The sequence below is a fragment of the Balaenoptera musculus genome, chromosome 2 (genome assembly GCF_009873245.2).
Source record: "Balaenoptera musculus isolate JJ_BM4_2016_0621 chromosome 2, mBalMus1.pri.v3, whole genome shotgun sequence".
Taxonomy (NCBI): Eukaryota; Metazoa; Chordata; class Mammalia; order Artiodactyla; family Balaenopteridae; genus Balaenoptera; species Balaenoptera musculus.
Window position 1 is genome coordinate 67,013,031 of NC_045786.1, and position 16,778 is coordinate 67,029,808.

The 16,778-nt window shown below is 37.5% G+C and overlaps 1 protein-coding gene across 1 annotated transcript in view; it reads right to left on the bottom strand.

Moving 5' to 3' along the window:
* Positions 1-16,778, bottom strand: part of IQCH (IQ motif containing H) — a 215,198-nt gene that overhangs the window by 146,294 nt on the left and 52,126 nt on the right. The window contains exon 5 of the mRNA XM_036843582.1: positions 3,399-3,519. Coding sequence (XP_036699477.1) covers positions 3,399-3,519 — 121 coding nt within the window. The remainder of the gene's footprint in view (positions 1-3,398; positions 3,520-16,778) is intronic.

Sequence of the window (16,778 nt, forward strand, 5' to 3'; positions counted from 1 at the left end):
CCTCCCGAATTCAGAAACTCTGACTGAGCCCCGTTACTTTTCATGGCAATATGGGTTATTTGCATAGTTTCAATAAGAATCTTTTCTTCTTTTATTAGGATATAATTGAAAAAACTGCTTATGCAACCAAGAACTTGCCTGGAATTTCATATTTAAGAATGATGTTATTAGTCAGGTATAATAAGTTACATTTAAAGAACTAAGCTTGACTTATGGAACCAAATGCTTACAAAGCCCTCCCAGAAAAACTGGCCTGATACATGGCTTACAGGATTTCCATCCTTACAGGTGGAAAGAAATGTCATTTCCCAACAGGTCCAAGAACCTTAGGATATTTGGAGCATCTCTAGAGGAGAGGAATGTACCCAAATTTATAGGTTCTGTAGTTGAAATATGGTGGACAGAGTTTCTTGGGCTTGATTTTCTAGCCTCAGTTTAGCAAGTAATAGGGGGTTTAAAAACTTCAATCTGAGATTCCTTATGAAAACTTCCAACAGAGCAAACTTAAGATGGCCTATGTGGTGATTAACATTCTTGCTGCATCTATGTAAATTATCAGGCCAAACCTAATGAGACCAGCCTTATTTTGTGAATAATTTTTTTAGATCATTTTGTATCAAAAATGGGGGAAGATTATAGGAAATTTTTTTTTAATGTTTTAGAATAAGCAAAAGAGATTACTGGATACCTTTTCAATGGAATGCATTCAGGAATTATCTGAACCTAGTCTTTGACTAGGCTATTTTACAACTCTGTAGAGATTAAGGTTAACTTGTGGGGAAAAAACTGATAATAATGCAAATAATTCATATCTATAGACATGAAAAAAAATTCTGTCTGGTGAAGGGACATTCCTTCTTTCCATAGAAATGTCAATTTTCCATCTATTTGCAAATTTATTTCAATATTCCTGATCTACAAAGATATGTTCTTTGGACTCTCCTTTGGACCAGTTGTGACAGCTTACAAATTCTCTCCTTTAACTGATGAATTAAGTAAATAAAATCTTTGACATGTGTTCATTTGTAAGAGAGTCAGGATTTTACCTGTTTTTGAAAATCATCCCTTAACACCTTTGTCTCATTTAAATTTCAAAACTCTCACTTTCCTGTTGACTAGATTAGGAATTAGAAATTCATTCATTGTGTCAGTCATTCAACCAATATTTAAGTGCCTGTTATAATATCCCCACTGAGGAACTATTCTGGAGAGTGGGGATTCAATGGTGAACCAGACAGACCTCATGGAGCATTTAGTGGTGGAGAAGACATTAAATAAATCCACAAATAAATATATAATTACAAATTGTGATCATCTATAAAGGAAAAAGACAGATGCTTGAGGAAATGACTTTTACAGGCAGAGGTAAAAGCACTTGTGAAGGCCTGATGTGAAAAAGTGCTTGGCCTGATAAGGAAGAGAGAGAAGTCCCATGTGACTGGAGCACAGAGAAAGCGGAATGAGATGAGAATGGAAGGGAGGCCACGTCAGGCATGCCTTGTTTACAGAGTTTAGAGTTTATTCTAAGATCAGAGAGCAACTTGCCCACTGTCACACAGAGCCTAAACGGAAAATTTTTATTATGAGACTTATATTCTTAACCATTGTGGAGGGGTTGGGGGAGCTTTCTTCTTTGGATTTAGCAAGATAATTCAAGAAGAAGTAGAGAAGTTTGCCCTGCATTTTCCAAAACTATTCTCTCTTCTGGATGTTGTTCATCTTTCACCACATGCTGGACTTGTGTAGATCTGGGGTGACTTAAATGACAGTTCAGAGCATCAGGACATGTTAAAATCTGGACACTCTATCTACATTTGTGTGGCTTGTGCTTTCCTGGCGCTCATATTACCTTGCACAGTACCAGACATATGGCAAGTACTCAGTAAATATGTGTTGATTAATTGGTTAATTAATTACAAATATTATGGTAGGCCATGTGTTCTCTGACAGATAATTGAGGGATGAAAATATGATGTTTTTCTGGACCAAGCTGCCATGGCTCTAGATTTACCTTTGTTTTGCAGCAATTTTTTATTGTGTCTATCCCTAAAACAAGTATAGATAGATTGATTGATTGATTGATTGATTCATTCATTATTTTATTCATCTTAATTTGACCCAGGAAGAATGTGTTTCTAAAGCAAGAAGTAGAAACTCTGCTGAAGTTTTCCCAGGGAGTAAATATTATGTAAACCAACTAAAAGCATGTGTCACAAAGATTTCTAAACAGCAATGATTTGTAACTAGGAAAGTAATTGTTACAGTTGCAGGAAGTTTAATCAATTAAGAGACTTATAATGATGCGGGGCTGTCTTGAGTTTTGCTGTACCCCACCACTGACTGGGTCAGCAGACAGAGGATACAGGAGCTACAAGATGGGGGACTTTAAATCTTCAGGTATCAGAAGAACCCTGGGGAACCAACTTTAGATCCAAAATACTCCAGACAACAGTTAGAAAGTGAGATAGAAATAATTAAAGATCATCTCACTTGCTCATATTTGAGATACAAAAGGTGATCCACTTAATTCTTTAGGGGGACTTCCCTGGTGGTGCAGTGGATAAGACTCCACCCTCCCAATGCAGGGGGCCTGGGTTCGATCCCTGGTCAGGGAACTAGATCCATGTGCATGCTGCAACGAAGAGTTCACATGCCACAACTAAGGAGCCCTGGAGCCGCAACTAAGGAGCCCACCTGCCATAACTAAGACCTGGTGCAACCAAAAAAAAAAAAAAAAAAGAATTCTTTAACATGTCAGCCAATTAAGTAGCAGGGAGAAGTAAAGAGGGTTACACTTGAGACACTCAGTCCTTAGTCATTTGCTTACTCTTTCATTTGCTTATTCATTCAACCAACAATTTAGTATCTACAAAATGCTAGATATGGTTCTAAGCACTGGGGATACTGAGATAAAGATGACATGACCTTTTGCTTAAAAAACAAGAAATCCACTGGTTTCACAAACTCTGGTATTTCGACTAAGACATGTATAGTTTAAATGCTAATTGCATTAATTCTGGCTTCATATTTTTGCATAATAGTATATTGAAATAAGTTTTCAAATGCTATCAGAAAAGTATCAGAAACTATCTGCTCAGAAGCTTGAAAAATTATAATAATATCACTTAAACACAATAATAATTTTAATGTGTAATAACATCAACATCTAAATCAATAGTAAATCTATAGAATCATGGATTTTAGGGGTGGGAAGGGACTCTAGTCCAACCGTCTGATTTACAGAGAAGGAAACTCAGGCCACAGTGAGGACTTGACTTGTCTGAAGTCATCTTGGAGAATTAGTGGCTGAATCCAAATTCAAACTCAGGCCCCCAGTCCCACCTCAGTGCTCTTTCCCTATGTTCCTAAACATATAAAATGGTTATTGAATCACTAACCTTTATTGGCATCCACTTGTAAGACTGGCACAGGGGTGAAATAGGGATTCGTGCGATGAGGAGCTGGCAGAACCGTGAGGTTGGATATGGTGGACCCTTTTATTAACTTCTGAGCCTTCACCTAAATGATCAAAAATTTGTTTTCAGCAGACATTTTTGCCTTCAAAATGAACACAGTTTTCTTCTTGTAAACAATAAATAAGATTATGAATAGTTTCATTAAGTTTTAATAAAGTAGCAGTATCAGCTCCAATTTTATTGCTAATGAGTACCCTGTGCTATTGTCTACTGTAAGGAGTTTGTGTAATTTAAAATAGTTAATTAAATCCAATTAACATGTTGTGATTTCCACTATGCAAAGTCAGTATAGTAGTTAATAAAGGAACTATTAAGATTTTGTTCAGTTTTAATGACTACAATATAAAAGTGCTAAATCTTGACAGGAGGCTTTGAATACAGCAAAGTTTTGTACAGGCAAATTTTCTAGGAAATACATATTAGAGTTTTGAGGATAAAGAAAAACTGGGAGAATGTAAAAAATATATCAGTCAACATTAACAGGTTAAGGATAAACTCTGAGCATACTCTTGCAGATCTTAGAAATGGTTAAAGACGTGATGTCTAGATCACTTACAGTAGATATTACTTTTCCTAAAGTCATTACATGCTTTTATTATAGTTATGAAATATGAATTGTTTCTATTAAATGGTTTCTAGATTTCAAAGGTTATATGTATTGCAAATAAATCACATTTAATTGTAGAGCCCAAGCACATTATTTTACCTTTATTATAGGAGGTTATGAATTACCTGGGCCCTCTCAGCAAGGAAGATGCAACTGTTTGGTATTTATAGACTGTTTTAAATTTTCCAGTCGTTTTCCAAACATTAATTAATTTGCACAACTTCCAAGGGAACTAGGTAACGGTTTGCTATTTAACTAATAAAGAACCAAGTCAGAAAGCTTAGTAGATTTGTCTCAGGTCACGTGGAGTACTAGATATGCAAAGATTATTCAATTTGAAGATTAATCTGATTCTGCATTAGTGAAACTTGCCATTGGACTCAGTTGTAGTACATCTTATTGTTCATCAAGGTCATGATGACCTTAAGGAAAAAGAAAGGGAAAGTTTCATCAAGACTCTGGGGAGAAAATCACTTTGCACAATAAATATCTATTGGCTGAGAAATGTCTGTGAACAAAGTTACTTTAGGGCCACACTGCCACGATGCGGTACTTAAGGGAAACTATAAGCAACTACCATCCTATGGACACCAAACCCTTCGGCGATGTTTGGTGAGGACAGTTTAAAATGACTACAAATAGGATTTTTAACAGGAAAGAGCAGACTGTTAATGCAATCGGTTTCCTTCCAGGCGAGTGGGAAGAGGAAAGGTCAGTGCTCTGGGTCGTGCCTTGATGAGGGTGTGTATGCGCATTGTGTGATTGTGGAACTTCTGTCTTGCTGATGCACCTTGGTCTCCTTTCGTCATCCTCCACTCTCCTTTCCCCACCTCACCTCCAGAGAGAAGTAGTTTCCAGGAGCTCCTCCTAACCAGGGAGGCTGAGATAATCACCCAGTGTACTGTGCTCCAGACATGGCATAGGCATAGCCGAGGATACTCAGTATCAAAAATGGAAGGGTCTCCAGTTATCTGATTGATCTCAGGGTCAGGGAGGCAAAGGTAAATTGAAGGAAGAAAGATTCCACTTAAATAAAATTGTCAAGTACTGTGAAGGTGTAAAATATAGTTTTGGCAGTTTCGGGGCTTACAGCATCATTTATCTGGATTTTCTGAAAGCCTTTGACAAAGTACACCTGACAACCTGCTCTTGAAAGCTAAAGTAGCAGGATCTGACATCAAACACAATGTAAAGTGTGACACAAAGATGAGGGTGGAAGGCAGATGATGTTCGGATTCTCTCAGGCAGTCAGCACATTCATAACACTGGTTTCTTTAATTCTTTACATTGCATAAATCTCAACAGTGTAAAAGCCAGACCCAAGGTCTAGGGCTGTGCTGAAAAGGCAGTGAGGGGTGTGTGTGTGTGTGTGTGTGTGTGTGTGTGTGTGTGTGTGTGTGTGTGTGTGTAGGGGGCATGGAGGGGTGACATCCCAGCGAGTTTACACTGCTGCATATGCTTGGTTGGAAGAAGGACGGTAACAACCTTCAGCGTTTACTGAGCATTTACTATATAACACTAACTTTAATACAATAAGCATTAAATTTCATGAGCAATGGAAAATCTAAGAGCTATGAGAGTGCAGAAGAGGTAGTAATTAACTCTGCCTGCTGGTATCGCAGAAGGCTTTGCAATGACTCTCATCCCTGGCTGTATATTAGCATCACTCAGGGAGCTTTTTAAAAATACTGCTGCCTGGGCCCCAACCCTGGGCAATTAAATCAGAATAGCTGTGCTGGGGCCTGGGCCTCGGTATTTTTATAAAGCTCCCTAGGTGATTCTGATGTGCAGCCAAGGTTGAGATGTACTGCAGTCAGTGATACTTAAATTGTGTCTTAAAAGAAACACTGAATTATATCACATAGAGAAGAGGATGCAATTGTAGGTAGAAAGAATGGTGACGACAAAGCAAAATAGCATACCAATGCATGAAGATCTCATTGAAGATGAAGGGCTCTGTGTGGCTGGAGTATGCTGTGTGTATCAGGAGGATAAGGTGGGGGATGAGACTGGAAAGGTAGGTTTAGATTAATGCAAATGAAAGAAACCAGCTTTATGAATGTGCTGATTGCCTAACAGAAGTCGAGTATCATCTGCTTCTGGCTTCTCTCTCTCTTTTTTTCATTAATTCATTAATTAATTTTTGGCTGCGTTGGGTCTTCATTGCTGCGCAAGGGCTTTCTCGAGTTGTGGCAAGCAGGGGCTACTCTTGGTTGCGGTGCACAGGCTTCTCATTGCAGTGGCTTCTCTTGTTGCGGAGCACAGGCTCTAGGCACGTGGGCTTCAGTAGTTGTGGCATGTGGGCTCAGTAGTTGTGGCTCACAGGCTCAGAGCGTAGGCTCAGTAGTTGTGGTGCATGGGCTTAGTTGCTCCGCGGCATGTGGGATCTTCCCGGACCAGGGCTCGAACCCGTGTCCCCTGCACTGACAGGCGGATTCTTAACCACTGCACCACCAGGGAAGTCCCCTGGATTCTCTTTTATGTCATGCTTTATATTTTATGCTGAATCATGCTTTTTGGTTTGTATACTACTAATGAAAGAATCATATTCTAAACAGAGCAATGTCCCTCATATCTGGTACTTATTACTGTTTCCAAAACTATAATTCAGAACTCTATCACTTTATGCCAAAATCCTCTATAATAGCTTAAATTTTTTTCAATATTTAAAAAATATAGAAAAGCTTAAAGAAGAAAACAGCAATCATATTCCTGTCAGCCAGAATTAATCATTGTGAATATCTTAGTATATTTGCTTCCAGTGTTTTCAAATAGAAAAATCATTCTATTTTATTATTCTGGTAATAATGATGTATGCTCATTATAAAGATTCCAAATAATGCAGAAAAACACAGAGATGAAAGTTTAAGAAACCATACCAAATATCATTAGGTGATTCACTATCCCTGACATCTTTGGAGTGATTGATCTATTGTTTTATAAAAGTAGGACTTATATTATATTATTAAACTTAATTTGACATGAATTTAATAGGAAGGGAAAAGGCTGAATTAAATCCAACAAATTGGAACTTCCCTGGCGGTCCAGTGGTTAAGACTTCGCCTTCCAATACAGGGGGTGCAGGTCTGATCCCTGGTCGGGAGCTAAGATCCCACATGCCTTGTGGCCAGAAAACCAAAACAGAAGCAATATTGTAACAAATTCAATAAAGACCTTAAAACCACATCAAAAAAAATCTTTAAAAAATAAAATAAACCCAACAAATTATTAAGCCTCAAATAAATATTTCTTTACCACAAGATTCCTGTGAATTAAAAAAGATTCCTCTGCATGGGTGGGCAAATGTTTTCTTAAAAGGCCAGAGAGTAAAAATTTTAGGCTATCTCAGTCTATTTTTATAGCTGGAAAGTAGCATAAACAATATGGAAACAAATGGGTGAAGCTGTGTTCCAATGAAACTTGACTTACAAAAACAGGTGGTTCACCCTCAGGCAGCGATTTGTGGACCCCTGCTCCATTGTTAAATAAAGGCAATTATGAAAAACATTTAGGTTTTTTTTCACCACATGTTTTTATTTTGGATAACATAACCCAGCTTCAAAAGATGCGAACATTAGAACTTTCTTGCTACTCCCATCTGCTCTCCCTCACCTCCCAATTTTGTATTATATTATTTTTACATTGTCCAGATTTATAATATTCACATTCTGTTTTGAAACCATCATTGCTATGATTGTTTAGTATTAGTTCTACATGTGAATGGATCCAGTGCTCATCAACAGTCCTTCTGTCAGGGCTTTTTTATGCTTGAGTTCTTTATTTTGGTGGATTATTAAATTTCCTGGCTTTGGTTATCAAGCAGTTCTTTCCAACAAGTGTTCATGGGTATTTTACTTCCCTGAGCCTTTATACTTGAATTACACGTGGGGCCATCCTTTCTTAAAACTCTGTAGACTACACCATTGTCTTCCACAATGAATATAATGAAATTGGATGCCAGCCTGATTTTTTACCCCTTGTTGGTGATTTTTCTTTCTGCCTGGATGTCTGAAGCATTCTCTGTCTTTCAAGTTCAAGTGTTTAACTAGGAAATACCTTTATGTTAAATATTCTAAATCAAAATTTCCTGGGATTCAATGTTTTCTTTCCACCTGCAGATTCAGTTCTTTCTTCACTTTCGGAATGTGCTCTTAAATTACAGCATTAGATACATCTTCTCTTTCATTTGCTGAGTTCTCTCTGTGAGGGACATCAAGTGTCCTTAAATGTTGGCTCACCTTTATCTTTCATAGTGTGGTTCCTAACTATTCGTTCTCTTCTGGTTCCTTTTAGAATAGAGCACTGAGTTTTAGCTGAGCACATGGCTATCCAGTTAAAGACCACATTTCCCAGTGTCCCCTGTGGCTAAATGGGGACATGAAGCCAATAAGATGTGGCAGAAGTGATACGTGTAACCTCTGTGGCATCTCCTTAGAGCTCTTGCCCTGGACTATTTTTATCCTTCCTACAGACTGAAACATGGGTGTGTAAAGGAGCCAGCTTCAACCATTGAAATGAGAATGTCCTATAACCACAGGAATGAGGAGGCGATGGAGCATCAAGATAGAAGGAACCGTATTTTGGATGACCTCCTGGAGGAGATCCTGCCAGACTTGGACTTCTTACCTGTGGACTCTTTTGTGAGTGAGAAGAAACTAATTTATTTAAGGCATTAGATTTTTGGATTTCTTTGTTACAGCAGCTTAGCTGGTAACAAACTAATATGCATATCTGTTTACTTCTAATTAATTTCCTTTATTTTTTCCTCTGCATTTACTGTGCTTACAGTCTTTTCTCCATGTCAATATTTCAGTATTCAGCAGTATCTGTTCTGTTCTTTCTATTTATAGTTTACTTATTAGTGCCATAAAGTATTTTGGTGTTCAATTTATTTCCTTATGTCTGCAACCTCCCTTTTTATCTCATTCTGCTATTTTATCATCTCATGGTTGAGCTCTAGTTTTACTTAATTTATGCTCCTATCAAGCTGTGCTATAATGTGAAGAAATTGTGAGAAAATTCCTTCTGTTCCTTGAGTTATGTTTTTTCCTAGATTAGGCTTTGTCTTTTGCAGCCCATGATTCTTCCGCCCTCCTCAGCTCTTTTTCTTTTGTTAGCTGTGGGTGAAATACTGACATGTATGTAATAGATCATTAGTGACTGTGTCATTTCTTTTCCCCTTGTACATACTTGGGCAGCTATGTACAGACATTCTACTTGCTCTGATATAGTATCTCCTCCCCCATTGTCTGGTATCAATGTGTTTTCTCTCCCAACATCTGAAAACTGGGTATTCTGGATTTTCTCCACCTTTCTGTGACCTGAGGGCTTAGGTGGGGGAAGCCTCTGTTTTAGAACATACGCGGTTTTTGTTAAAATATGTAGACGCTCCTCCCTCTCCTGAGATTTTGATGAACATATTGTATCGGGGTTTGCTCTACCCAATTGAGGATGAAACCATCCCTCCCTACCCCCACCCCCAGGGCTTTGGAACATTTTGGTGGAATCCTGAAGTAGTCACTTCTTTCAGGAAGAATCAGACACATTATTTACTTTAATTTCACTGTTTCTTCCAAGTTCCCTTGTCAGAAGAGAAAAAAGATAAGAATGCCTGCTTGATTGTCTTCTCTCCAAATTTTGTAGTATTTCTGAGAATCCCAGTATTTTGAGAATTTACCAGTAGTATTTCTAAGGACTGGGGAGGGGTTAGGCTTAGAGCTGTGCTGCACCTTCTACTCTGCTCCAGAATCTCCTGCTTGGTGAATTTAAGAAATTGTGCACAACCTTCACGGCCATATTCAGCAACCCTGTCCCAGCACTCCTCCTCATCTGTTGGATGGGGAAACTAGAAATCAGAAAGGGAAAATGGCTGGAGCACATGTCTAGTCTGCCTTTTAGTTCAGAAGCACAATTAAAATGCATGTCACTGTTTCATGGCCCAGTGCTTTTTACTATATTTTCTTGCTTCCTGAGTTCTTGAAACTTTAGAGCAAAACACAGCTCAGGTCATCAGCTTTACTACATCCTCACAGTAAAGTTCTACCACTCCGTGTCCTATCTCACTCCTTTCCAAGTGCCATTTAACTTAGATACAGTAGGAGTCTCACTTTCTCTCAGACTAAGGATTACCAGTATTCTTGGAGCCTGGAGAGGCTTCTGTAGAAGAAAAGCAAGAACCCTGAGCTTGGAGCACTGGATTTGAGTCCCAGCTCTGCCATTTAATTAGCAATGTACGGGCGGGGGTGGGAGGGGGGTAAGTCATTTATCTTCTCTGAGTCTCAGTTCTATCTTCTGTAAAATAGGGATATTCTTATCTACAGGGCAGCTGAATTTTATGTAAAGGATTTGTTCCTGGAGGCATTTCATAATTGTAAACCACATAATTCAAGACAGCTAGACAAAGAATGGCAGATATGGCAAAGACTGCTGGTGGACCTTCAGTGTGCTACTTAGCCAGAAACTACATTTCCCAGGCCCTCTGGTAGCTTCCTGTGTCTTTGTGACAAGTTCTGGCCAGCAGTATAGGAATTGTAGTGATTCTGCCAGTTGGAATACAGACAAGATGGTGGGAGTGTAGCAGCCATCTTAGACCACAAGATAGAAAATGGCCTGTTCAGGAGGACAGAGCAGTAAAATGGTAAGTGTGTGGGTACCTGGCATTGTAGAGCTGCCGTGTCAGCCATAAACTGCTCTGCTCAAACTGTGACATGAGAAAACATTCATTATTGTCGCATTTAATCTACTGGGGTTTTTTAATATAAATTTATTTATTTATTTTTGGCTGCGTTGGGTCTTTGTTGCTGCACGCAGTCTTTCTCTAGTTGCAGCGAGCGGGGGCTACTCTTCGTTGCGGTGCGCGGGCTTCTCATTGCAGTGGCTTCTCTTGTTGTGGAGCACGGGCTCTAGGCATGCGGGCTTCAGTAGTTGTGGCATGCGGGCTCAGTAGTTGTGGAGCACAGGCTTAGTTGCTCCAGGGCATGTGGGATGTTCCCAGACCAGGGCTCAAACCCATGTCCCCTACACTGGCAGGCAGACTCCCAACCACTGCGCCATCAGGGAAGTCCCTAATCTACTGTTATGTGTTACACTTGCTAAACTCATATTCTAAATTACACAGGATATTTTTATTTACTCAAGTGGTGCCTTCCTGTGGAAACTTAAGCTTAAATATATCTTAAATTCACTCAGATTGATCCAGCTTTGAAAGAAAATGAAATTTTATTTTTTTTTAAATTTAGGGGCATTTGAATTATTTCAAACTTTGTGTATAAAGCAAGAATTATTTTACATCATGGTATTTCAAGTTTATGTAGTTCAATTTAACCTAAAATTCATCATCACTGACCTTCCATAAGGCCATTGTGAGGAATTAATGTGTTAATATATGGAGATACACACCATAAACTTTTTTTCATACCAGAAACTGGGTTTTATTTTTGTTTCACATAAACATTTTATTGTAGTATAACTTTTTTTTAAAGGCACAAATCATAAAGTCATCAACTGATAAATTTTTACAAAGTCGACGCTGTGGGTCACCAGCCTCCAGGACATGAAGTACAGCATTACAAGCACCCCAGGGGCCCCTCTCTTGCTCCTCCCAGTCACTACCATAACCCAAAGGTAACCACTATTCTGAATTCTATTATCAGCTATTATTTTTCTGTTTGTGAACTTTACATGAATGGATTATTACAATATGTATTCTTTTGTGTCTGGCTTTTTTCCTTTAAAATTGGTGTGAGGTTTACCCATATTTTTTTTAAATTTATTTTTATTTATTTATTTATTTTTAGCTGTGTTGGGTCTTCGTTTCATGCGAGGGCTTTGTCTAGTTGCGGCAAGCGGGGGCCACTCTTCATCACGGTGCGCGGGCCTCTCACTATCGCGGCCCCTCCCGTTGGGGGCACAGGCTCCAGACGCGCAGGCTCAGTAGTTGTGGCTCACGGGCCCAGTCGCTCCGCGGCATGTGGGATCTTCCCAGACCAGGGCTCGAACCCGTGTCCCCTGCATTAGCAGGCAGACTCTCAACCACTGCGCCACCAGGGAAGCCCCCATATTTTTATATATAGCAGTATGTTCACACTATGGACTTTTAAGTGTTGATTTTGAGTTATAAATTATATTTATAGCTATAACCATTAAGACTTGAGCCCCCAACCTCCCACTTTTTTTGCATTGCTTATGATGTTCCTTCTGGAATATTCTCTCTCTTTTTCTCAACCCTGGCTACTAAATTCCTGTCACCTTTTAACAACTGGCTTAAAGGTAACATCCTCTAGGAAATTACATCTGATCTCTTCCTCCTCTGAGTTCCTATAGCTTTTCTTTGTACTTTGCTTATTACATTTACAACATATATTTTAAGTATTTGTATTGTACCCTGGTGGCATTACATAATCCAGAACTCATTTAATTCTGTCTTATTTTCTCATCTGAAGAAGAAATAGAGCCAGAAAAGTTTTTAAAAATATAACCACTTAAGACTTATTGGGAAGAAACAATTAACATAACCATATTAATAGCAAATATTTTTCATTTTGATAAAGATACAATGGCAAGACTAAAAAATGACCTAGTTACAACTGTGATAATGATAGAGTAGCTTATTACAGACTAATCCTCCTGAAGATAACAATTATAAATTCTGGATAAAATATTTTTAAAAAACCCAACTATTTGAAGGTACTGAGATAAATTGAAAACAGGCAGAAGCTAGAAGGGAGTTGATGTTGAAAGAAGGGAACTGTAACAGTTGAGATTTATGTGTGTGTGACTTTGGTCCGAAAGTACTTCTTAGTCCATGAGATGCAAAGTGGCTATAATTTAAGAAGAAAGGCACAGTCTTACTGGCTAAGGAAGTAAGAGGATGAAGTTTAGGGCTGTCATAAAGGCTGAAAATGAAGGGGAATCCCAGAAAGGAGGAAGTTGCAAGGCAGGGATCCATAATTTGCAAATAAATGGCATGCAAATCCTTGGCTGACCTTTGAGCTACACATATATGGAAGAGATTCTGAGAAGCCCAGCAAAGATGCAACAGTTAACAATTTGAAAAAAACTGAGCAGAGATTCCAGCTGCTACCCACCAAGGGCAGAGTTTGGAATTTAGGTCTTGCCAAATTAATCGCCTGCTTGAACAAGAATTAACACATTCTAGAGCATGGTGACAGAATTCAGAGTCTATGCAACACATTATTTATAATGTCCTCAATGGTAAAAAGTTACTATATATGCTAAGAAATAGGAAAATATTATCCACACAAGAGAAATAGTCATCAATAGAAACAGACCCTGGAGGTGATGAACCAGTTTACTGCATAGACTGTGGTGATGGTTTCACCACACTCATCAAGTTGTATACACTAAATATGTACAGATTTTGTATGTCAATCATGCCTTAATAAATTAGTTTTTAAAAAAAGAAAGATATCAAGATAATCCAGAGACTAGAATTAGCAGATAAGGACTTTAAAGCTGTTATTACACATATTTTAAAAACCTTAAAGAAAAATATTATCATAATGAATTAACAGATGGAAAATCTTGGTTGAAAAATGAAAACTATAAAAAAAGAACTAAATGGAAATTTTAGAACTGAAAAGTAAAATGTCTGAAATGAAAAGCTCGTTGGATAGGCTTGACAGCAGATTGGAGTGAGCAAAAGAAAGGGTAGTGAACTTGAAGAGAGCTCAATAGATGTTATCTAATCTAAAGAACAAAAAGAAAAAAATATTTAAAAAAAGAATAGATCCTCAGTGACCTGTGAACAATATCATGTTGTATATTTTGTATGTAATTGAAGTCCCAGAAAGAGAGGAGAAAGAGAAATGTGGAGAAAAATATTAAAGAAATAATGGCCAAAATGTTCCCCAATTTTCTGGAAAACATAAACTTATAGATCCTAGAAGCTCAATGAATCTCAAGGAGGATAAAGACAAAGAAAACCACACATGGACACATCATGATCAAACCCCTGGAGAACAAAGACAGAGAAAAACTTGAAAGTAGCCAGAAAAGAAAGAAAGAAAAAAAGACGCATTATATACAGGGAATCAATGATCTGAATGATTACTAACTTCTCATCAGAAACAATGGAACTTTAAAGCATTAATTAAAAAAACCCAAAACCTGGCAACTCAAAATTCTCTATAAAGACAATATAAAGACTTTTTTTTTTTGATAAAAGAAGACACATAAGCAGTATGTGTTACAAGAAATGCTTAAAAGAAGTTTTTTAGGCTGACAGAAAATGATGCAAAATGGAAACTCAGAACTCTATAGTAAATATAAAAGACTATATATTTTTCTCCTCTTAATTTCTCTTAAAGACAACTGACTGTTTAAGGCAAAAAATTATAACATATTGTGCAGTTTACAATACATGTAAATTACATGACAACAAAAGCACAAAGAATTGAGAGGTAAATAGAATTCTATAGTTTGCAAGTTCCTTACATTGTATGTGAACTGGTGCAATATTAACTCCAAGGAAACTCTAATAAAGTTAAGGATGCATATTGTAATCCCTAGGGCAACCACTAAAAATAATACAAAGAGGTATAGCCTAAAAGCCAATAAAACAGAATATTAAAATTTTTTTTATAAAAAAATCACATAATCCTAAGTCAGGCAGGAAACAAAGGGACAAAAAAGAGTTGGAAAAAATAGAAAACAAGTAGAAAAATGGTCGTTCTAGATCAAATCATGTCAATACTTACGTTAAATGGAAATGGACTAACCACTAATTAAAAAGCAGAGGTTAGCAGGCTGGATTTTCAAAACAAGATACAACTATAAGCTATCTATAAGAGATGGATTTTAGTTTTAAAGACACAGATTGAAGTAATAACAACAAAAAAGAGATTTATATATCATGTAAACAGTAAGCAAAAGAAGGAGTGGCTATATTAATATCAAAGTAGACTTTAAGACAAGGAGTATTATCAAAAAGAAAGAGGGGTAAAAAGCTCAATTAGTTGAGAAAACATAAAAATCATAAACATGTATGCCTCTAATAACATTAACACAAAAAAATGGAATAAAAATGATTAAAACTAAAGAAAGAAATAGACAAATCTTTGCTTAGAGTTGAAGATTTTTAAATTCCTCCCTCAGTACTTTGTAGAACAAATAGATTTTAAGAATCATTAAGAATATAGAAGATCTTGGGAATCCCCTGGTGGTCCAGTGGTAGGACTCCACGCTCTCACTGCTGAGGGCCTGGGTTCAGTCCCTGGTTGGGGAACTAAGATCCCACAAGCCACGTGGCACAACCAAAAAAAAAAAAAAAAGTTCTTATCAACATGGGTTTGATTACAGAAACTAAGTATTCTCTAAATAATGAAAAAAATATATAGAAAATCTGAGTATCACCAATAGCCACCCTGACCTAACTGATATTTATAGACCACTACAACCAACAATGGTGAGATATACATTCTTTTCAAGTGTACATGAAACATTCACCAAAATAAATTATATCCTGAGCCCCAAAATAAGTCTCAATCAATTTCAAAATATTTGAATCTTATAGAGTATATTCTTTGTCACCAGCGGAATTAAATTAGAATTCAGTAAGAATGAGAAAACTGGGGCTTCCCTGGTGGCACAGTGGTTAAGAATCCACCTGCCAATGCAGGGGTCACGGGTTCGAGTCGGGGAAGATCCCACATGCCATGGAGCAACTAAGCCCGTATGCCACAACTACTGAACCTGTGCTCTAGAGCCTGCGAGCCACAACTACTGAAGCCCGCGCACCTAGAGCCCATGCTCCACAACAAGAGAAGCCACCGCAATGAGAAGCCTGTGCACTGCAAGGAAGAGTAGCCCCCACTCGCCATGACTAGAGAAAGCCCATGTGCAGCAATGAAGACCCAACACAGCCAAAAATAAAATAAATTAATTAATTTTTTTAAAAAATGAGAAAACTAAAAAAAAAAAAATCCCCAAATATGTGGAAATTTAACAACACACTCACAAGTCAAAGAAAAAAATCATTAGAGAAATTTTGAACTGAATGATCATGAAAATGCAACATATCAAAATTTGTGAGATGCAGCTAAAAAAAACTGCTTAGAGGGAAACTTATCAGTCTAAATGCTTATTTTAGAAAATAAGAAAGGTCTAAAATCAATGATCTAAGAGTCTACCTTAAAAAGTTTAAAAAAAGAGTAAAATAAACTCAAAATAAGTAAAAGGAAGAGAATAAAAAAGATAAGAGGAGAAATACATGAAATAGAAAACAAATAACAGAGAAAATCAACAAAGCCTAAAGTGATTCTTAGAAAAGATTAATAAAATTGATAAACCCCAGCAAGAATGATCAAGAAAAAGAGAAAGCATCAATTACCAATATCAGAAATAAGGAAGAAAGAGAGAAAAGAGAATAAGAGAGAAAGGAAGAGAAAAAGAAAGAAAGAAGAAGGGAGGGAGGGAGGGAGGAAGAGAAAAGGCACACACAGGGTCACCGTTCTCAGAACTGGAAAGGGTCTTAGGATGATAAAAGGGTAGTTAGTGGCAGATGTGACCCTGGGATTGTGAACAGACTCAAAGAATGTGGTGAGTAGAGATGACCATGGAGGAGATCCAAAAGAAATATTATTTGGAACACACAGAAGTCTGAGGTACAAACATCTGCACACCTCACAGGCCCTGAACAGTACATCACATTAAAAAAAAAAGTGAAGTTTGTTATG